The sequence below is a fragment of the Schistocerca piceifrons genome, chromosome 3 (genome assembly GCF_021461385.2).
Source record: "Schistocerca piceifrons isolate TAMUIC-IGC-003096 chromosome 3, iqSchPice1.1, whole genome shotgun sequence".
NCBI classification, from domain to species: Eukaryota; Metazoa; Arthropoda; class Insecta; order Orthoptera; family Acrididae; genus Schistocerca; species Schistocerca piceifrons.
Window position 1 is genome coordinate 659815427 of NC_060140.1, and position 23556 is coordinate 659838982.

General features: G+C 41.8%; 1 protein-coding gene across 2 annotated transcripts in view; it reads left to right on the forward strand.

Annotated features, from left to right (window-relative positions):
* LOC124787968 overlaps positions 1 to 23556 on the forward strand; it is a 110087-nt gene that overhangs the window by 72127 nt on the left and 14404 nt on the right. For both annotated transcript variants that reach the window (XM_047254973.1, XM_047254974.1), the window contains exon 5: positions 11757 to 11994. In XM_047254973.1, coding sequence (XP_047110929.1) covers positions 11757 to 11994 — 238 coding nt within the window. The remainder of the gene's footprint in view (positions 1 to 11756; positions 11995 to 23556) is intronic.

Consider the following 23556-nt stretch of genomic DNA (forward strand, 5'->3'; position numbering starts at 1 on the left):
CAAAAACCCAGGAATTTTTCGAGGATTAGTCAGTCTTATGGCAGAACTGGACTGCGTCTTGAAGCAGCACATTGAGAAATCAGAAAACCGTGTTTTCTTAGGCCTATCGAAGACAATTCAAAATGAACTCCTGGAATCAATTTATGAGGTGTGCCTTAATCTCATCAAGAGTGAACTGTCGAAGGCAAACTTTCTCGTAATAGAAGTTGATGAAACTACTGACTGTGCAAATTTGTCACAATTGGTCCTAATAATTCGCTATGAGCTACTGGGACAAATAAATGAAAGATTTATTTCCTTTGTACGCCCAAAAAGTCACAGTGCAGACGATGTAACTGCAGCTGTTCTCTGCGAGCTAGAGAAAATGAATGTACAAGAAACACCTGAAAAACTGATAGCTCAGTGTTACGACGGTGCTCCTGTTATGAGTGGCCATAAAAGTGGAGTTCAAACTAGAATTAGAGAAGTGTACAGGAATGCTCACTTTATTCACTGTTACGCCCATCAGTTAAATTTAATTGTTGAACGTTGTGTGACGGGCAATAAACAAGTGCGGATCTTCTTTAGCAACTTGGAAGGAATTTCCACCTTTTTTTCACGGCCTTCTAGCCGTACAGCCATTCTTGACGAAGTAGTGAAGAAGCGTATTCCTACCTGTCCTCAGTCCATCAGATGGAATTTTAAATCACGGAGCGTAACCACTGTGTACAAATACCAAAAGAAAATTGTTGAGTGCCTAGAAAGAATTATTGATGATGATGCCAGTGATTACAAGACAATAAACAAGGCCACGGGACTGAAGGGTTTCCTGCAAGACGAAGATTTCCTCTTCTGGTTAAATTTTTTTAATACAGTCATGCCTCACTGTGACATTCTCTTTAATCAACTGCAGCAGAGGAATATTGATGCAGTGAAAACTGTTGAATATGTTTCGCACTTTGCAGATTCTGTCCAGCAAGTTAGGGCCTCACTTGAAACTGACGATCTCTGGGAACAGGTAGAACCAACTGCAAAACGGGGACGTTTCACAGAATCAAGAATAGTGTGTGCACGAAACTTTTGCGACCTCATCACAACTCAGATCAGAGAACGATTCAGTTTCAGTGATCACTTATCGATTGCACAGCTGTTTGATCCATCGTTGTTTGCAAAACATCAAACTATTTTTCCGGAAAAAGAGTTTAAAATAGCTGTTAATTTGTTCAATTTACAGTCTTCTGATCTACGTCATGAGCTGAACGTGTTGTACAGCCGAAAAGATTTTATGAAGGCGTCAGGTGCTTTGACCTTGTTGAACTGTCTTTACGATAACAATCTGGCTAAAGCTTTTCCTGAAAGTGTAAAACTTCTGCAAATAATAGTAACATTCCCTATGACGACCGGCGAGGCAGAACGCTGCTTCTCGACGTTAAAGCGAGTGAAAACATTCATGCGCAACACTATGAATGAGGACAGACTTTGTGCGCTTGCAATGTGTTCCCTAGAAAAAGAATTATTGAATCGGCCAAATTTCAATGAAATGGTCATAGACCACTTTGCTGCGCAGAAGGGGAGACGAGCTGACTTCGTCTATAAACAAATGAATTGAGGTAAGCAAAAGTGCATTCATAATTGATAAGAGGTAATTCTTTATATTAAGTCCTACTTAGCCTATTAAGTGAAGTGGATAAAAAAGTGTAGTGTCATGTTTAGCCAGTCATAAACGTGATGACATTTTCCGAAACGAATCACTTTTGGTACCGGTACAGTGTGTTGCGCTACAGTGTCACATTTTGTGTACTTTAGCACAACAAACCGTACTAAAAATGACGTATTTTGGAGAGATCTTTAGTGCGCTATTTCATATAAATGCATATTTTCATAATACACAATAAATACGAACTGTTCGCTTCTCAAACATGCGAAATAATATGGCAGTTGCACGGATTGCTCATGCCACCCAATCACAGCACATGACTTGTGACGTCACGAAAACATTACAGTATCGTCATGCGAACTCGTAAACTTCGAGCTTTGGAGGTTAACCACAATAAACGCCTTACGTTTAGTACTGAAAACACCAAAAATATTAAGCAACCGCAAAGTTAACATTCATCGCATTAAAGATCTCTCCAAAACGCGTCTTTTCATATGATTTGCTGCAGTGTCAGAATATGTAATGATGACGTATAAAAACACTAACCAAAGATTTTAATTCGAAGTTAGCTTTTAATCATATTTAATACCTGATTATAGAAGATACAGTACGTAAAATTATGGGTAGAGAGTGATCTGCCACCCCCCTCCCCCTGTATTTTTAGTTGTTTATGTCAGACTAATCTGTAGTGTAACCCGAGGTCTATGTTGGCTCCAATCGATAAATGCCGCAGCCTTCCCCAATATAGAAACCACGAGCCGCGCCTGCGCATTAACTAATATTTTTACACATTTAGAGCTAGCTGGCATCCATCACACCTACTAGAAATTTTGTCCGAGTCATCTTGTACCATTCTACAGTCACTCAACTTCAACACTTTACCATACACCACAACATCATCAACAAACAACTATAAATTGCTGCCCACCCTGTTAGCCAAATCATTAATGTATGTTGAGAATAATAGTGGTCTTGACACACTGCCCGGGGGCACTCCTGACAATACCCTTGTTCTGGTGAACACTCACCGAGGACAACATTCTGGGTTCTACTACTTCAGAAGTCATTGAGCCAGTGACATATCTGTGACTCTATCTATTCCATATGCTTGTACCCTCTTTAACAGCCTGCAGTGGGGATGTGTCAAATGCTTTCCAGAAATCTAGTACATGGAAACTGCCTGTTGCCCTTCATCTATAGTTCACAGTGTATCACATGATAAAAGGGCAGGTTGAGCTTTGCATGATGCTGATTTGTGGACATAAGATTCTCGGTCTCAAAAAATGTATTATATTCAAACTGAGAATGTGTTCAAGGGTTCTGCAATCTATACCACTGAGTGCTGATCATTCTGAACACAAGTAAAATGGCCTGTATCTCAACAAGTGTTTGTTTCTCAGCATATATCTGTAGGGCTTTTCTTTGATTTTTAAGTACCAGTACTACTCTCCTGTAAGAACATTTGACTCTCTCTCTCTCTCTCTCTCTCTCTCTCTCTCTCTCTCTCTCTCTTTTAAAAGCAACTGGTGTTTCGATAGATATCAGAAATTTTTTTATATGCACACTGTACATAGAATCAATCTAAATAAATAATAATAATCTAGTTGTTTCATACAACACTGTGTCAGTGGAAAACATTGGTTTATTTCTTGTTACAGACTAAATAAAAAGTAGAAATTTATGAGCTCATTCCGCAGGAGAGTCCCATATTAGTGTAGTGTGATACTGGTCTCGTGGTGTCTTTTTATTGTTATCTATTGAATGAAGGAAGATGAACAGCGGTACAAACACAGGCTATGAAAGCTATAACTTTGAAGCTCTTCTGCTAAAAGTCTTGTACATGCCTGCCTTGTCTTATCCTGTGTGCCATGCTGTGCTGTCTGTTTACTGTTGTCAGACAATATGTCTTATCTTTCACTGATGGAGTTCTGGTCATTCATCGTGATTTGCTCTCCCTGTTAACAAATATTCTTAAGCAGTATGTTACATTAGAATAGTTTTGGAGTTTGGTATAAATTGGACATATGAAATGCCACTTTAAAAAAGATTTAGTTTTTAACGAGAAACAACTTTTTCTGTTGACAGTAGGCACTTCGTGAAACTTGATGTGCAGTATTTCTTTAGACTGAGTCCATCTACTCATGACAAAAAAATTGAATTGCAAATATCTAGCTAAACACCAAAGCAATTCTCATAGGGTACCCAGGATAAGAATGTGAACAAGACTGCTGCTATTTATGTGAACCAGTTGTTTTGTACATAATTATTAATTCAAATTGCTGAGTTGTTCTTAAATTGCCACTACCACTATGACATTAACTGTTTTAATTTTTCGGGTGTAATTCTACTTTCTTATGTAATTTTTCACATTTTTGCACCACCATGGATCCTTGCTCCTTCTATCTGCATCAATACAGAAAAGTTTCCTTATCTCTAGCCAGATCCCAGTCTCACATACTGTTCCTGCCTTGTTGCTTGGCTCATGAAATCCCCCCTAATGGCCTTACCATCAAATTACCCATCTCTGGTTGCCACCCCTCCTTCCACAATGACCTCCACCTGTTCAGATTCCGCTAATCCTTAGCCCTCACCAACACAGTCCTTCCATCTGCATCAGTACAGAAAAGGTTCCTTATCCCTAGCCAGATCCCAAATTAATTCAAATTGCTGAGTTGTTCTTAAATTGCCACTACCACTATGACATTAACTGTTTTAATTTTTCGGGTGTAATTCTACTTTCTTATGTAATTTTTCACATTTTTGCACCACCATGGATCCTTGCTCCTTCCATCTGCATCAATACAGAAAAGTTTCCTTATCTCTAGCCAGATCCCAGTCCCACATACTGTTCCTGCCTTGTTGCTTGGCTCATGAAATCCCCCCTAATGGCCTTACCATCAAATTACCCATCTCTGGTTGCCACCCCTCCTTCCACAATGACCTCCACCTGTTCAGATTCCGCTAATCCTTAGCCCTCACCAACACAGTCCTTCCATCTGCATCAGTACAGAAAAGGTTCCTTATCCCTAGCCAGATCCCAGTCGCACATACTGTTCCTACCTTGTTGCTTGGCTCATGAAATCCCCCCTAATGGCCTTACCATCAAATTACCCATCTCTGGTTGCCACCCCTCCTTCCACAATGTCCTCCACCTGTTCAGATTCCGCCAATCCTGAGCCCTCACCAACATAGTCCTGCAAAACCATATCAACCAAGCCCAATCCTCCATCTGCAAAATTCTGCTATGTAATCCCAAATTCCTGGAACCCATGAGACACATTGAAACTCTTGCCCTGCAGGAACTTGAGCAACATGCACAATGCCCCCTAAAAAAGTTCTCCATCCTGCTCACTTCCTACTCCCGCCTCAGAGTACCACTGTCCACCACTTCTACAACTACCTCCAAACCTCCCCCACGCCCCCTCATAGCTGACAAACCCTGTCTCGTAGACCTACTACACTTACCTCACCCTCCAAAACTCCTCTCACCACCACACAGAACCCAAAACCTAAACAGACCCGCAACACAGTCATGAACCTTTCCTCCAGAAGCCTTAGTCCCACAGAAATATCAGTCCTTTCCAAAGGTCTCACCTTTTGCCGCACTCCCAAATTCAACCATGCAGGACTAGTTAATGACCTTCTCTCTTTCTCCTGGTCCCTACAGTGGAAACACTTTTTCGCCACCAACCTGACCAGTCACACTCAACCAAAGACTAATATTGAACCTTGCCTAACTCAGTTCACTCCTTCATCCAACTGTGATCCACCGCCACTGCCTCCAAACCACCCCCTGTTAAATTTCCAGAATTTCTTATCCTCGAACCTTGCCTCACTATCGTTCCCCAAATCCCTCAACATGCATACTAACCTTACATCCGCAGAAAGAACCGCAGTCCATCATCTAAAAACTGATCCCGGTCTTATAATCCTACCTGCAGACAAAGGTTCCACCACTGTTGTTTTGAACCGCAAGGATTACGTGGCAGAAGGACTCCCTCAGCTGTCAGATACTTCCACCTACAAACCTTGCCACACTGACCCCATTCCAGCAATCCAGCAGGATCTACAGTCACTACTCAAATACTTGGGCCCACCCCAGAACCTCTCCCCAGAGTCCATCTCTCTGCTTACCCCTACCACTCCCCGCACTCCCACCTTCTACATGCTTCCTAAAGTCCATAAACCCAACCACCCAGGACTCCCCATTGTGGCCAGTTACTGTGCACCCACTGAGAGAATCTCTGCTCTCGTAGACCAACACCTTCAACCTATTACCCGGAACCTGTTTTCCTATATAAAAGATACCAACCATTTCCTCGACTGACTCTCCACAGTTCCTTTCCCTTTACCACACGGTGCCCTGCTCGTCACTATTGATGCCACCTCCCTGTACACTAACATTCCTAATGCCCACGGCCTTACTGCTATCGAACACTACCTTTCCAGACGCCCTATGGATTCCAAACCAACAACCTCCTTCCTAGTCTCCGTGACCAACTACATCCTCACCCGTAATTACTTCTCCTTTGAAGGCATTACCTACAAACAAATCCTCAGTACAGCTATGGGCACCTGCATGGCAGCATCCTATGCTAACCTATTCATGGGCCATCTAGAGGAATCCTTCCTGAAAACCCAGAATCCTAAACCCCTCACCTGGTTCAGATTCACTGATGACATCTTTGCTATCTGGATTGAAGGTGAGGACACTTTATTCACATTCCCCCAGAATCTCAACAACTTCTCCCCCATTTGCTTCACCTGGTTGTACTCAACCCAACAAGCCACCTTCCTAGATATTGACCTCCACCTCAGGGATGGCTACATCAGTACCTCCATCCATATCAAACGTACTAACCACCAGTAATACCTCCACTTCGACAGCTGCCACCCATTCCATACCAAGAAGTCCCTTCCGTATATCCTAGCCACCCGTGGTCGTCGCATCTGCAGTGATGAGCAGTCCTTCTCTAAATGTACCAAGGGTCTCACTGAAGCCTTCACTGACTGTAATTATCCCCCCATCCTTGTATAAAAACAAATCTCTCGTGCCTTATCTTTCCAGTCTCCCACCACCTCCCAAAGTCCCACAGTTCGGCCACAGAGGAGTATTCCCCTCATAACTCAGTACCATCCGGGACTGGAGCAACTGAATGACATTCTCTGCCATGGTTTCGATTACCTCTCGCCATGCCCTGAAATGAGAAATGTCCTACCCACTATCCTTCCCACCCCTCCTACCGTGGTATTCCGCCATCCACCAAACCTACAAAATATACTTGTCCATCCTTACACAACCCCTGCTCCCAATCCCTTACCTCATGGCTCATACCCCTGTAATAGACCTAGGTGCAAGACTTGTCCCATACATCCTCCTACCACCACCTACTCCAGTCCGGTTACTAATATCACCTATCCCATCAAAGGCAGGTCTACCTGTGAAACCAGTCATCTGATTTACAAGCTAAGCTGCAACCACTGTGCTGCATTCGATGTAGGCATGACAACCAACAAGCTGTCTGTCTGCATGAACGGGCACCGACAAACTGTGGCCAAAAACCAAGTGGATCACCCTGTCTGAACACGCTGCCAAACATGATACCCCTCATCTCAATGACTGCTTCACAGCCTGTACCATATGGATCTTTCCCACCAACACCAGCTTTTCTGAATTGCGCAGGTGGGAACTTTCCCTGCAATATATCCTACGTTCCCGTAACCCTCCTGGCCTCAACCTCCGTTAGTCACTGTCCTCAGCCACACCCAGTCTTTTAATTTCTTTTTATTTCTCTCCTTTCCGCTACTTACCCCTTCCCCCCTCTGCACCTTCTCTCCTGCCATCCATCTAAACTGCAACACTTCACTGTCCGCCACTCCCACCATACTATCACTCCCCTCCACACCCCAGCCTCCTCCTTACCCCCACCCAGTCGCCACTCCCATCATGCACTGGTGCTGCTGCTCACAGTGTAGTTTCAGGTCTCTGAGACTGCAAGTTGTGTGTGTGTGTGTGTGTGTGTGTGTGTGTGGGCGCGCGCGCGCGCTTGTGTGTGTGTGTGTGTGTCTATATATAATGGAAGGAAACATTCCACGTGGGAAAAATTATATATAAAAACAAAGATGAGGTGACTTACCGAACAAAAGCGCTGGCAGGTCGATAGACACACAAACAAACACAAACATACACACAAAATTCAAGCTTTCGCAACAAACTGTTGCCTCATCAGGAAAGAGGGAAGGAGAGGGGAAGACGAAAGGAAGTGGGTTTTAAGGGAGAGGGTAAGGAGTCATTCCAATCCCGGGAGCGGAAAGACTTACCTTAGGGGGGAAAAAAGGACAGGTATACACTCGCACACACGCACATATCCATCCACACATACAAACACAAGCAGACATATTTAAAGACAAAATATGTCTGCTTGTGTCTGTATGTGTGGATGGATATGTGCGTGTGTGCGAGTGTATACCTGTCCTTTTTTCCCCCTAAGGTAAGTCTTTCCGCTCCCGGGATTGGAATGACTCCTTACCCTCTCCCTTAAAACCCACTTCCTTTCGTCTTCCCCTCTCCTTCCCTCTTTCCTGATGAGGCAACAGTTTGTTGCGAAAGCTTGAATTTTGTGTGTATGTTTGTGTTTGTTTGTGTGTCTATCGACCTGCCAGCGCTTTTGTTCGGTAAGTCACCTCATCTTTGTTTTTATATATATATATATATATATATATATATATATATATATATATATATATATATATATATAGAGGGAAACATTCCACGTGGGAAAAATATATCTAAAAAGAAAGATGATGAAACTTACCAAACAAAAGCGCTGGCAGGTCGATAGACACACAAACAAACACAAACATACACACAAAATTCTAGCTTTCACAACCAATGGTTGCCTCGTCAGGAAAGAGGGAAGGAGAAGGAAAGACAAAAGGATATGGGTTTTAAGGGAGAGCTTGTGTCTGTGTATGTGTGGATGGATATGTGTGTGTGTGCGCGAGTGTATACCTGTCCTTTTTTCCCCCTAAGGTAAGTCTTTCCGCTCCCGGGATTGGAATGACTCCTTACCCTCTCCCTTAAAACCCATATCCTTTTGTCTTTCCTTCTCCTTCCCTCTTTCCTGTCGAGGCAACCATTGGTTGCGAAAGCTAGAATTTTGTGTGTATGTTTGTGTTTGTTAGTGTGTCTATCGACCTGCCAGCGCTTTTGTTTGGTAAGTTTCATCATCTTTCTTTTTAGATATATATATATATATATATATATATATATATATATATATATATACACACAGGGTGTTTCAAAAATGACCGGTATATTTGAAACGGCAATAAAAACTAAACGAGCAGCGATAGAAATACACCGTTTGTTGCAATATGCTTGGGACAACAGTACATTTTCAGGCAGACAAACTTTAGAAATTACAGTAGTTACAATTTTCAACAACAGATGGCGCTGCGGTCTGGGAAACTCTATAGTACAATATTTTCCACATATCCACCATGCGTAGCAATAATATGGCATAGTCTCTGAATGAAATTACCCGAAACCTTTGACAACGTGTCTGGCGGAATGGCTTCACATGCAGATGAGATGTACTGCTTCAGCTGTTCAATTGTTTCTGGATTCTGGCGGTACACCTGGTCTTTCAAGTGTTCCCACAGAAAGAAGTCATAGGGGCTCATGTCTGGCGAATAGGGAGGCCAATCCACGCCGCCTCCTGTATGTTTCGGATAGCCCAAAGCAATCACACGATCATCGAAATATTCATTCAGGAAATTAAAGACGTCAGCCGTGCGATGTGGCCGGGCACCATCTTGCATAAACCACGAGGTGTTCGCAGTGTCGTCTAAGGCAGTTTGTGCCGCCACAAATTCACGAAGAATGTCCAGATAGCGTGATGCAGTAATCGTTTCGGATCTGAAAAATGGGCCAATAATTCCTTTGGAAGAAATGGCGGCCCAGACCAGTACTTTTTGAGGATGCAGGGACGATGGGACTGCAACATGGGGCTTTTCAGTTCCCCATATGCGCCAGTTCTGTTTACTGACGATGCCGTCCAGGTAAAAATAAGCTTCGTCAGTAAACCAAATGCTGCCCACATGCATATCGCCGTCATCAATCCTGTGCACTATATCGTTAGCGAATGTCTCTCGTGCAGCAATGGTAGTGGCGCTGAGGGGTTGCCGCGTTTGAATTTTGTATGGATAGAGGGAAACATTCCATGTGGAAAAAATATATCTAAAAACAGATGATGTGACTTACCGAACGAAAGTGCTGGCAGGTCAATAGACACACAAACATACACACGAAATTCAAGCTTTCGCAACAAACTGTTGCCTCTTCAGGAAAGAGGGAAGGAGAGGGAAAGACGAAAGGATGTGGGTTTTAAGGGAGAGGGTAAGGAGTCATTCCAATCCCGGGAGCGGAAAGACTTACCTTAGGGGGAAAAAAGGACAGGTATACACTCGCGCACACACACACATATCCATCCGCACATACACAGACACAAGCAGACATTTGTAAAGGCAAAGAGTTTGGGTAGAGATGTCAGTCGAGGCGGAAGTACAGAAGCAAAGATGTTGTTGAAAGACAGGTGAGGTATGAGCGGCGGCAAATTGAAATTAGCGGAGATTGAGCCTGGTGGATAACGGGAAGAGAGGATATATTGAAGAGCAAGTTCCCATCTCCGGAGTTCAGATAGGTTGGTGTTAGTGGGAAGTATCCAGATAACCCGGACGGTGTAACACTGTGCCAAGATGTGCTGGCCGTGCACCAAGGCATGTTTAGCCACAGGGTGATCCTCATTACCAACAAACACTGTCTGCCTGTGTCCATTCATGCGAATGGACAGTTTGTTGCTGGTCATTCCCACATAGAATGCGTCACAGTGTAGGCAGGTCAGTTGGTAAATCACGTGGGTGCTTTCACACGTGGCTCTGCCTTTGATCGTGTACACCTTCCGGGTTACAGGACTGGAGTAAGTGATGGTGGGAGGGTGCATGGGACAGGTTTTACAGCGGGGGCGGTTACAAGGGTAGGAGCCAGAGGGTAGGGAAGGTGGTTTGGGGATTTCATAGGGATGAACTAAGAGGTTACGAAGGTTAGGTGGACGGCGGAAAGACACTCTTGGTGGAGTGGGGAGGATTTCATGAAGGATGGATCTCATTTCAGGGCAGGATTTGAGGAAGTCGTATCCCTGCTGGAGAGCCACATTCAGAGTCTGATCCAGTCCCGGAAAGTATCCTGTCACAAGTGGGGCACTTTTGGGGTTGTTCTGTGGGAGGTTCTGGGTTTGAGGAGATGAGGAAGTGGCTCTGGTTATTTGCTTCTGTACCAGGTCGGGAGGGTAGTTGCGGGATGCGAAAGCTGTTTTCAGGTTGTTGGTGTAATGGTTCAGGGATTCCGGACAGGAGCAGATTCGTTTGCCATGAAGACCTAAGCTGTAGGGAAGGGACCGTTTGATGTGGAATGGGTGGCAGCTGTCATAATGGAGGTACTGTTGCTTGTTGGTGGGTTTGATGTGGACGGACGTGTGAAGCTGGCCATTGGACAGGTGGAGGTCAATGTCAAGGAAAGTGGCATGGGATTTGGAGTAGGACCAGGTGAATCTGATGGAACCAAAGGAGTTGAGGTTGGAGAGGAAATTCTGGAGTTCTTCTTCATTGTGAGTCCAGATCATGAAGATGTCATCAATAAATCTGTACCAAACTTTGGGTTGTCAGTCCTGGGTAACCAAGAAGGCCCACCAGGATGGCCCCCTCGTACGCCAACCTATTCATGGGTCGCTTAGAGGAAGCCTTCTTGGTTTTATATATATATGTGTGTGTGTGTGTGTGTGTGTGTGTGTGTGTGTGTGTGTCTACTGCTGACAAAGGCCTTAATGGTTGAAAGCTAGGATTGTGTGAATCTTTTTATTGTGCCTTTTGCGACTCAGCATCTCTGCTATATGGTGAGTAGCAACTTTCCTTCTCTGGTATTGTAACTTTTTAATAATTGAAACAGTTATATATCTCTAGTTTTAATACATAGTTTTAATTTCCATAAATTGTTAGATTTAATTTGGAGAACATTATTCTTTATGAACTACTATTGATTGTAGCATTGTATCTCTTTCAGTTTTGAAGATGTTCAAAGTAATTTTCCCCCTGTGTTACATAAATACATGGGAGGGCAAGCAATGGAAATTGTACGTCAATGTGTGGAGCCACCTTTGCGAAAACTGTCAAAAGGTCCTCCATTCTCTCCCTCACCTTCACTTCAGAAAGCTGTCATCTTTCTTATCTCTACGGTCCATCAGCTACCAGGAGAGAAATGCCAGATATGTGGTGGGCAGTGCTTACCTCTTGAACCACAAGTAAGTAACATTAACATATTTTTATAAAAATTTGATAAGGGTGGCAAGTAAGTTAACCATGCTATATGAAAGTTCTGCCTAAGAGATACAGACTCTGTGATAGTAGCACTGAAGCAAACCTGTTATACCCTCTCTGTGCACTCCACATACCACATTACAGCTGACTCAGATCACCCCTGAGCTGACTTATATGCCAGATTGTGGCATGAGTTCCACTGTAGGACATGCCTGATTACCTACACTCTCTGGGTAGTGATACCACAGTGGTCGATAGTAATGTCGTGCCAGCTATTCTGTGTCAGTAGTGACGTTAGATGGTGCCACTACACCCTGCATATTATTTCGAAATATTTCTGTAGCTTATGTGTCAGTTGCATTTGATGAAACAGGAACCATATATAAACGTCTATTGTTAATTAACTGAACAAGATCACAGAGAAGAAAAAGAAATCAATTGCAAAAATTGTTGACATCTTAAAATTGACATGAAAAGAGGTGGCCAATGTATCAAGTGTACTACAGCAAGTTAATTTCATAGTACAGATGTGCAATTAAAAAATCTTTTATTGTATGTGCATTGTTCTTGTTGAATAATTGTTATTCATCATTCTGTGGCAATGTACTGAAGATATCTAAATACAATTTTGAGTATAGCCTTTAGAAGAAGAAAATTGTGGAAGTTTAAATTAATTTGAATTTTCAAGTCTGAACCAACCTTTCTAAATTCAAATAACAATTATTACATTCTAAATATAATAAGGGAAAGACAAAACTCACCTGTAGTGACTGATGATTGGAGCATAGAAAAGCAGAAGAGACGATATTATTCCCACTTGTTTTCAAGCTTTTGCTCTTTTTCTAATAAGAGTACACACATTTTCACACACAACCACATAGGTATTCATCCCCAGCAAAGACAGTGAAGACTAGAAATGCTGATACATTCCGACATTTTTACTCTCAGCTCTGATCGAAACAGTAGCAAGAAAACATTGTACGCAATTGCTGTTTTGTTAAAATACAAATGAATGTTGCTGAACACATATCTATGATTAACACTGAATATGGTCAAACATTGGCACAAGTTTGAGTGTTTAGGGTATTAGGATGCTTTTCTGTAAAACAGATCCTGAGTGAAATCTGTGCAGAATAGAAAGCAAAGGAGAAGCCAAAGTTTTTCTCCTGTTACTGCATAGCATGCTAAAAAGATAGGAATACAGGCAGAAAGAGAAAGAATTCTAATCATAAGATAGCACTAAAAAGTGCAAATCAAATCATTTGCTGTGAAACTACATTATGGAAAAAGGTAATTATAATAAGATTCAGAAAAGGTGGTATGGAATAAAAATCCTGATACATTGAGTGAAAAGACAAAGAAAGAAAGAAAAAAAGATAGAGAAGAAGTGGCAAAAGTGATAGAATGAAGGCGTGTGTAAGTGGGACCACTGAACAAGGAATGGAAAAGCTACAAGAAAATTTAGGCAGTAGTGAGGAGCCAGAAGTTTGTAAATATTTATGATGAATTTTTCTGTTGTTACAAAATAAACTGTTAAACTGATCTACAAGCCACCAAAGTGGCATCCAATTTAAAGGCTTACAATAATCAGGAAGTCATGTTGTTGTTGTTGTGGTCTTCAGTCCTGAGAATGGTTTGATGCAGCTCTCCATGCTACTCTATCCTGTGCAAGCTGCTTCATCTCCCAGTACCTGCTGCAACCTACATCCTTTTGAATCTGCTTAGTGTATTCATTTCTTGGCCTCCCTCTACGATTTTTACCCTCCACGCTGCCCTCCAATACTAAATTGGTGATCCCTTGATGCCTCAGAACATGTCCTACCAGCCGATCCCTTCTTCTGGTCAAGTTGTGCCACAAACTTCTCTTCTCCCCAGTCCTATTCAATACTTCCTCATTAGTTATGTGATCTACCCATCTAATCTTCAGCATTCTTCTGTAGCACCACATTTCGAAAGCTTCTATTCTCTTCTTGTCCAAACTATTTATCGTCCATGTTTCACTTCCATACATGGCTACACTCCATACAAATACTTTCAGAAAAGACTTCCTGACACTTAAATCTATACTCGATGTTAACAAATTTCTCTTCTTCAGAAACGCTTTCGTTGCCATTGCCAGTCTACATTTTATATCCTCTCTACTTCGACGATCATCAGTTATTTTGCTCACCAAATAGAAAAACTCCTTTACTACTTTAAGTGTGTCATTTCCTAATCTAATTCCCTCAGCATCACCTGACTTAATTCGACTACATTCCATTATCGTCGCCCCTTTTGCTTTTGTTGATGTTCATCTTATATCCTCCTTTCAAGACCTGTCCATTCCGTTCAACTGCTCTTCCAAGGCCTTTGCTGTCTCTGACAGAATTACAATGTCATCGGCGAACCTCCAAGTTTTTATTTCTTCTCCATGGATTTTAATACCTACTCCGAATTTTTCTTTTGTTTCCTTTACTGCTTGCTCAATATACAGATTGAATAACATCGGGGAGAGGCTACAACCCTGTCTTACTCCCTTACCAACCACTGCTTCTCTTTCATGCCCCTCGACTCTTATAACTGCTATCTGGTTTCTGTACAAATTGTAAATAGCCTTTCGCTCCCTGTATTTTACCCCTGCCACCTTTAGAATTTGAAAGAGAGTATTCCAGTCAACATTGTCAAAAGCTTTCTCTAAGTCTACAAATGCTGGAAACGTAGGTTTGCCTTTCTTTAATCTTTCTTCTAAGATAAGTCGTAAGGTCAGTATTGCCTCACGTGTTCCAGTATTCCTACGAAATCCAAACTGATCTTCCCCGAAGTCGGCTTCTACTAGTTTTTCCATTCGTCTGTAAAGAATTCGTGTTAGTATTTTGCAGCTGTGGCTTATTAAACTGATTGTTCGGTAATTTTCACATCTGTCAACACCTGCTTTCTTTGGGATTGGAATTATTATATTCTTCTTGAAGTCTGAGGGTATTTCGCCTGTTTCATACATCTTGCTCACCAGATGGTAGAGTTTTGTCAGGACTGGCTCTCCCAAGGCCGTCAGTAGTTCCAATGGAATGTTGTCTAGTCTGGGGGCCTTGTTTCGACTCAGGTCCTTCAGTGCTCTGTCAAACTCTTCACGCAGTATCGTATCTCCCATTTCATCTTCATCCTCTTCCATTTCCATAATATTGTCCTCAAGTACATCGCCCTTGTATAGATCCTCTATATACTCCTTCCACCTTTCTGCTTTCCCTTCTTTGCTTAGAACTGGGTTTCCATCTGAGCTCTTGATGTTCATACAAGTGGTTCTTTTGTCTCCAAAGGTCTCTTTAATTTTCCTGTAGGCAGTATCTATCTTACCTCTAGTGAGATAAGCCTCTACATCCTTACATTTGTCCTCTAGCCATCCCTGCTTAGCCATTTTGCACTTCCTGTCGATCTCATTTTTGAGACGTTTGTATTCCTTTTTGCCTGCTTCATTTATTGCATTTTTATATTTTCTCCTTTCATCAATTAAATTCAATATTTCTTGTGTTACCCAAGGATTTCTACTAGCCCTCGTCTTTTTACCTACTTGATCCTCTGCTGCCTTCACTACTTCATCCCTCAAAGCTACCCATTCTTCTTCTACTGTATTTCATTCCCCCATTCCTGTCAATTGTTCCCTTATGCTCTCCCTGAAACTCTGTAGAACCTCTGGTTCTTTCAGTTTATCCAGGTCCCATCTCCTTAAATTCCCACCTTTTAGCAGTTTCTTCAGTTTCTTCAGTTTTAATCTACAGGTCATAACCAATAGATTGTGGTCAGAGTCCACATCTGCCCCTGGAAATGTCTTACAATTTAAAATCTGGTTCCTAAATCTCTGTGTTACCATTATATAATCTATCTGATACCTTTTAGTATCTCCAGGATTCTTCCATGTATACAACCTTCTTTCATGATTCTTAAACCAAGTTTTAGCTATGATTAACTTATGCTCTGTGCATAATTCTACCAGGCGGCTTCCTCTTTCATTTCTTAGCCCCAATCCATATTCACCTACTACATTTCCTTCTCTCCCTTTTCCTACACTCGAATTCCAGTCACCCATGACTATTAAATTTTCATCTCCCTTCACTATCTGAATAATTTCTTTTATTTCATCATACATTTCTTCAATTTCTTCGTCATCTGCAGAGCTAGTTGGCATATAAACTTGTACTACTGTAGTGGGTGTGGGCTTCGTATCTATCTGGGCCACAATAATGCATTCACTATGCTGTTTGTAGTAGCTTACCCGCATTCCTATTTTCCTATTCATTATTAAACCTACTCCTGCATTACCCTTATTTGATTTTGTGTTTATAACCCTGTAGTCACCTGACCAGTAGTCTTGTTCCTCCTGCCACCGAACTTCACTGATTCCCACTGTCATACAACATTCATTTGAGTTATGTGATTGCAGTCATGTTAAAACACATACATCATAAAATTGTTTCTGAACTGACGGACCTTGCATAATTCTAACTAGAAAATCTATATTTACAGTTTATTAAGCACTCCGTGGTGGATTTCAGTAGCTCTTGTAATCATTTTTTGTAATTATAATTTAGTTAAAATATTATTGTCAATATTAGATATATTTGTTTAACTCATATTTCTTTTTCATATTCCAACTTAACTGAAAACACACTTTTCAAGTGATCAAAATAGTTTTAGTGATGTGGAATCTATTTGTCTGACTTTTCTTCCAGTTTTGAATTTGTAACCATGTTGACTAACTCTAATGGAAGCTCTACAGATTTTCAATCAATATTTTGTTTCTAAAAGGCTGTCACCAGTGGCGGCCGGTGATCACGTGCTAACATATTACAGCACTTTGTAAATGTCATATTTAAATTATGCCATTTCTCTTCAAATGTGAACCAGAAATCACCTTAAAAATTCATCATTTCTCTTCGAATGCAAGCTGGAAATCACATTAAAAGTACACCAGTTCACTTCAAATGTGTGCTGGTAAGCAAATAAAACAAGACAGAAAATGTTTTATAGTGCTCTCTCCACAATAACTGAAAACCAATGATGAGTGCTGAAAAGTGGTCAACTGCGCTATGGTCAACTCAGAGAAGGGATGCAGCTGTCTGTTTTCGACTGTGCGTACTCTAATGTGACTTCATCCCTTCTGCTTCCTGTACTATGAGTGCTATATTGGGTGGTGATAAAAAAAAGTGAGTACACGGGAAATTAGCATGAAAGTGTTTTCTGTAGATGATCTGCTAAAAAGGCCTTTTTCCAGTAAATTCTTTGGAGCAGAAAGTGAGAGTTAGTGTGTTTGGTGGATCCACTCAAAATTTAAATCTTAACAACAGGAGGATGTGAGACAGGGCTCACTGATTTGGCTCAAAGTATGCAACTAGAAGCAGGTAGATGCCCTTTTCAAATTCCTTGAATATTTTTCCTGAGTAGGCCATAGGAAAGGGTAAAATATTTTCTTAAAGATATACGCATAGAGTGTGAGGGATATTTGAGCAGCATTTTACTTCAGTTCATATACATAATATTAGTATATTCACTATACTTATGATTACTACCCTTGTAAGTCAAAAGGCTATTGGTGGTGGTGGTGGTGGGCAGGGGGGGGGGGGGGGGGGAAGGAAAAAAAAAAGAGGGCAAGTTATAAAGACATTTAGTATGGAAGTGTTTGAAAAGAGTTCAGGGGGAGTGAAAGATCTAAGACATATTAATGTGTTTAAAAAAAAGGCAGAAATCATAAACATGTAAACAAAGTACTTGATCTTAGTACATTAGGTTAAGCTAATATTGCAGCAATATTAAGTCGTGCCAGCATGATGCTGTAGTGGAACACAGTCTGTTTATTTTTGTAATATTGTAGCACATTGGTAAAATTTTGCACAAATCACCACTGGCTGTCAGTGTAGATTTGGTTAAAACTGAGTCACAAGCTTTCTCACAATCTATAAATCCCAAAGTGGTAATTTATACTCATTGCTCCATTCTGTGGTTTCATTCATAATTTGCGAGTGGTCCATTTTGCTATGTCAAATTCTAAAGCCAGCTTGTTCTTCTGCCTGATTCCTGCCCCCCCCCCCCCCCCCCCCCCCCCCCCTCTCTCTCTCTCTCTCTGTTGTTGGTAGTGATTTTAGTTAATATCTACAGCTTTTTTGTAGCCTTTCTTGTGAAGGAGAATAATTACAGTATTGTTTTGTGTGAATTGTCCAAACAATTTCATAAATTCCCTTTATTTTGCTTGCAGCTTTAATCATTTCTACTGAAACACTGTCCTGAGCAGGGATCTACCCTTTCTTCACACCTCATATGACTTCATATGCATCATCTGTTCTTTTATTATTATTATTATTATTTTCTTTTTTTTCTGTTCGTTCCTTTGCAAAATTTTCATTGTGTCATCTCTCACCTTATTGAAGAAATGTACAAATATTTCAGCATAAATGTACCGCATTCCCTTTATTCTTCACTTGGAAATATTGCTTTTTGTAATAGCTGATTTGTTCCATTTGGGATTTTCTTTTCTCCCTGCAGTACCGTAAAATATCTGGGAGTATGCGTACGGAACGATTTGAAGTGGAATGATCATATAAAACTAATTGTTGGTAAGGCGGGTACCAGGTTGAGATTCATTGGGAGAGTGCTTAGAAAATGTAGTCCATCAACAAAGGAGGTGGCTTACAAAACACTCGTTCGACCTATACTTGAGTATTGCTCATCAGTGTGGGATCCGTACCAGGTCGGGTTGACGGAGGAGATAGAGAAGATCCAAAGAAGAGCGGCGCGTTTCGTCACTGGGTTATTTGGTAACCGTGATAGCGTTACGGAGATGTTTAATAAACTCAAGTGGCAGACTCTGCAAGAGAGGCGCTCTGCATCGCGGTGTAGCTTGCTCGCCAGGTTTCGAGAGGGTGCGTTTCTGGATGAGGTATCGAATATATTGCTTCCCCCTACTTATACTTCCCGAGGAGATCACGAATGTAAAATTAGAGAGATTAGAGCGCGCACGGAGGCTTTCAGACAGTCGTTCTTCCCGCGAACCATACGCGACTGGAACAGGAAAGGGAGGTAATGACAGTGGCACGTAAAGTGCCCTCCGCCACACACCGTTGGGTGGCTTGCGGAGTATCAATGTAGATGTAGATGTAGATATATTATAGTCAATCTTGTGGGTGGTGTGGGGCAGCTGCATTGTCAGAAGGCTGATTCGCTAGGGCATGAGGCTGGATGGCAGGCTAGTGAGGCCAAGGAAGAAGCGGTTGTCAAATTAAACACTTTATTTTTAACTTATTGGTTCTGGAGCATATGTATATTGTTTAACACTCCATTCTCCAAGCTTGCAATGTGTGTGGTATGCCACTTCACCACTGGCTTATTATCCTTGGCCAGCTCCTTCACTACCTCCATTATCCTGTTCAGTTCTCTTATGTACCCAGAGCCTGCTACTCCAAACAAAATCGTTCCCCTGGTGTCTATCCAACCTTTCTTCTGCTGTAGTAATGAACGTGGCATCACCTCCACAAATTGCTGCATCTGCCCTTGCAACTGCTCATATGTCTTGCACAATTTCTTGTACTCCCCTGAAACTTCCCCAAGTACTCCCTTGTTCTTGGCTACCCATCACAAACCATTGAACATGTCCTCCAGTCTCCTTATTTCATTCCAGAACTCTCATGCATTAAACACTAAAGTCAGTATCTATTTCTGACTAGTAATCATCACATCCTCTTATCTGGCAAACAGAACTCCTCAGTCCATATGTTGGGTCGACAGTATCCCCACTCTGCCCCAAGTACACCTAAAGAACCCTTAGTCTGACACACAATTCATACTTTCACCCTTAAAATACTACTCCCGGTACCCTGCACACAATATCATAAATAACCATCTATAATCAAAATAAAATACATCTGCTACTTCTGTGACTTCAGTGCATATGACACTTCTTGCATGGTTTATTTACACTTTCCTGTGTACTTCTCCAATTCATCCTTTTTGCTTTTCTTCTGGTTCCACTGTAACTATCCCTGGGGTTGACTGCAAAATGCCTCTGAACAGTTGTAGATGTCCAACATTCATTGTTGTCGACTTCATCGACTGCTGCAGGAGAACATTGAGTGAATATGTGGCTTCTATTACCTGACAAGGACCTTGGAACCTTATCACAAATGTCATCTTGTCTTTTTGTGTGTAAAGGCTAGGCATCACCTCCCACTGCCCCACTCTGTACTGCAGTGGAATATAGCATTTGTGCCCTGTATCTGCACTGAGCCAAGAAGGCATGGTTTCAAATGATTCAAGCTATGAAATGAAATGATGTAACAATTTTATGAATAACTCTTCTGTATTTTTCTTCTCTGGTGTAACCATTATAATGTTAGACGAACAGATCTCTTATTAATTCTTAAATCAGAACACCACCTCCAAACAGAGTCTTAGAACAGAACAGACTTGACTATTAGAACAGAATGACATTTGCGTTAAACTTTCTTCAACTGTTTCCAGGTAGTGTCATTTTATCAGCAGCATCCATTTCTCCATGCCTTCCGTGACACCTCCAAGCCATGACGCCAAATTATAACTAAGCCCACCATAGCAGGTGGAGATGCTCAATCCTCCTTGTGCCTTGATGATTTTCTGTGCTCACACTTCTTTCACCCCATCTGTATGTGCACCAGACCACAGTGTGCAGTTATCCATTTAAGTACTATATAAACAATGTTTTTACACAAATATCTTTTGTTGGCTTAAGAGGAAGAATCTCTCATTGTTCTCGCAAGCTCATGGACTGACTCCACATCATTTTGCCTTAATCATATCAGATGCTGATGGAATTTTTCTCCCAACCCTGTACTGGTGTGGAGCTTCGAATTATACATACACACTACAAATGAAAGACATGTGTCCCAATCTTTGTGGTGAGAGTTCACATAGTAACTCAGCATCCTCCTGGTCATCCGATGTACCCATTCCCCTCTTCCATTCAACTGAAGGTGAGGTGGACTAGTTATCAATTTCTTCAAATGTAACAAATGATGAAATTTGTTCATCAAGTCTGACATTAAGTTCGTATCCTGCTCTGTAATCATCGAGTCTGGTACTCCAGAATCCGCCTATTGACCAGTGCCTGTTCAATTGTAATTACTTGCTTGTTCGGCGTAGGTATCATCTCAACATACAATGAGAAATGACAACTCTTCATCAGCAAAACAACAATTCCCTGCCAGGATCTGGTTAAACGGTACTACCACATCCACCACATCATCTCAAATGGTTTTGAAGCTTCTGGCAGTCTCTGTAACGGTACTTGCTTACAACTCGCATCTGCATGCTGTGCAAAATTCCTCAAATACTGATCCACATCTCCTTTTCTTCCTTTCCACTAGTATTTCTCCATTACCCTTCAGCTCGTTGCTCTGCATCTTTCATGACTGAGCAGCACATGATCATGTGTTTCCTTTAGAACATCTTCTTTCATCTTTGCCAGGGCCATTGCTTTTGGCTGTAACTCTGTTACTTTGCACAACAGACCGTCATATATGCTGAACTGTGGGTGGATCCTGTATTATTTGCAGCAAATGTTAGCATTCTGTGCCACTTGGTGTTCAGCAGGGCTGTGACGCAGTACTTGCACTTCGTAGTCAAGCTCATTGAGTCTTAACACCTATCTCATTAGTCTGCTGGATGAGCTCTTCAACCCTAATAACCTTTTCAAAGTATCATGATGGGTCACTACTTGAAAGTTCTTCCCATAAACGTAACATCGAAAATATGACACTCCATGCATGAGGATAACCATTTCTCTCTCTGTGGTTGAATAGTTTTCTTGGTTCTGTTAAGTTGTCTTGTGCAGAAGCCATGGGGTGTTCCTCGCAGTTGATCGCTTGACTCAGAACACTGCCGAGAGCATGATAAGATGCCTCACAGGACAATATAAACTCCCACTGGAAATCTGGGAACATCAACACTTGACTTGTCATCAAAACTCTCTTCAGGGCTTCAAACACCCACTGACATTCCTCTGTTCACACAAATTTTGCACCCTTTTCCAATAGTTGCATGAATGGTTGTGCTATGTTAACGAATCCCCTTATGGACTTCCTACAATAAATTGAGGATCCCAAGAACAACTTTCATTCTTTATTCACCTTCGTCCCATCTTTGCTAATCACATGCCCTATGTAACTTACTTTCTCCAACACAAAAGCCACTTCTCCATACTCATAATCAGATGTGCAGCCCACAACCTATTAAATACTTCTCTTAAATATTGTCTGTGTTATTCCATGTTCCTTTAGAACACCAATATGTTGCCCAAGTAAACTAGACACTGGCAAGGCTTCAACCCCTTCAACACTCCAACCAACAAATGCTGAAACATCACAGGAGCATCCTTCAGCCCAAACGGCATCCTTTGATACTGATAATGGCCCCAGGATAACGAAAAAACTGTCTTTGGTTGGTCCTCTGGAACCACCTCCAACTGATGGTATCCACTTCTTAAACTATGGTAGAAAAATACTGGCCCTGCCCCAAGTTTTCAATGGTGTCTGTGCCCTACATATGGGGTATGCATCTTACTATAAGAGGCAGTTAAATGAAAACCAAACACCCACCGCAACAGGACATTGGAGTGGGTCCATTCAAAAGTAATCACTACATGTGTTAAGATATTCATCCCACTAGAAGATGGCATGATCAAGCCCTGCTTTCCAGAACGCAGTGGCCACTGACGAATCCTGAAGTGCATGTTTTCTTGAACTTCCTTATTCGAGTGAGACTGATGTCCACGCATGTCTTTCCTCAGGTCACCTAAAATGTGAAAGGTCACCTAAAATGTGAAAATCAAATGGTGAAAGATCCAGGCTGCACAGAGTATGTTGCAATGTTTCCCAACCAAATTGCTGTTGCATAGCCTTTGTCTGATTTGCAGTGTGGGGACGGGTGTTACCTTATGACAGGATGCTTCCTCTGCTCATAGAGTTCCTCAAACATGGAACTACTATCAGTGTGTGGCCCTGTGAATACACTTTGCACAAACTGCACTGCACCATAAAGCCAAAACGCCCAGAAATGCTGTCAGACAAAATCATCCTGTTGCACGATAACAGCCGCCCCCTCACTGCCAGTCGGATGGAAGGCTACATTTTAGCAATTTGTTTGGGAAGCATTACAAAATCCTCTGTACAGACTGAACATTTCACTTTGTGATTTTCACATCTTTGGTGACCTCAAGGAGGACAGGCATGGACGTCAGTTTCAGGCGGACGAGAAAGTACAAGAGTGGGTGCAGTTCTGGATCCGTCAGCGGTTGTCGGCATTCTGCAAAACAGAAATTGATCATCTCAGCTCCCAGAGGGGTAAATGTCTTAACATGTGTGGTGACTACTTTTGAATGGAACCGTTCCATGGTCCCATTGTGGTTGGTGTTCAGTTTTCATTTGACTGACCCTCACATGAGGATGATGGTAATCGCAGCAAAATCTGTATTTCTTGTTCATAAACTTTCTCAGCACAATCACAATTCCTACTTCCCATGGTCCGTCACTCTCTTCTATTAAGCCACTGGC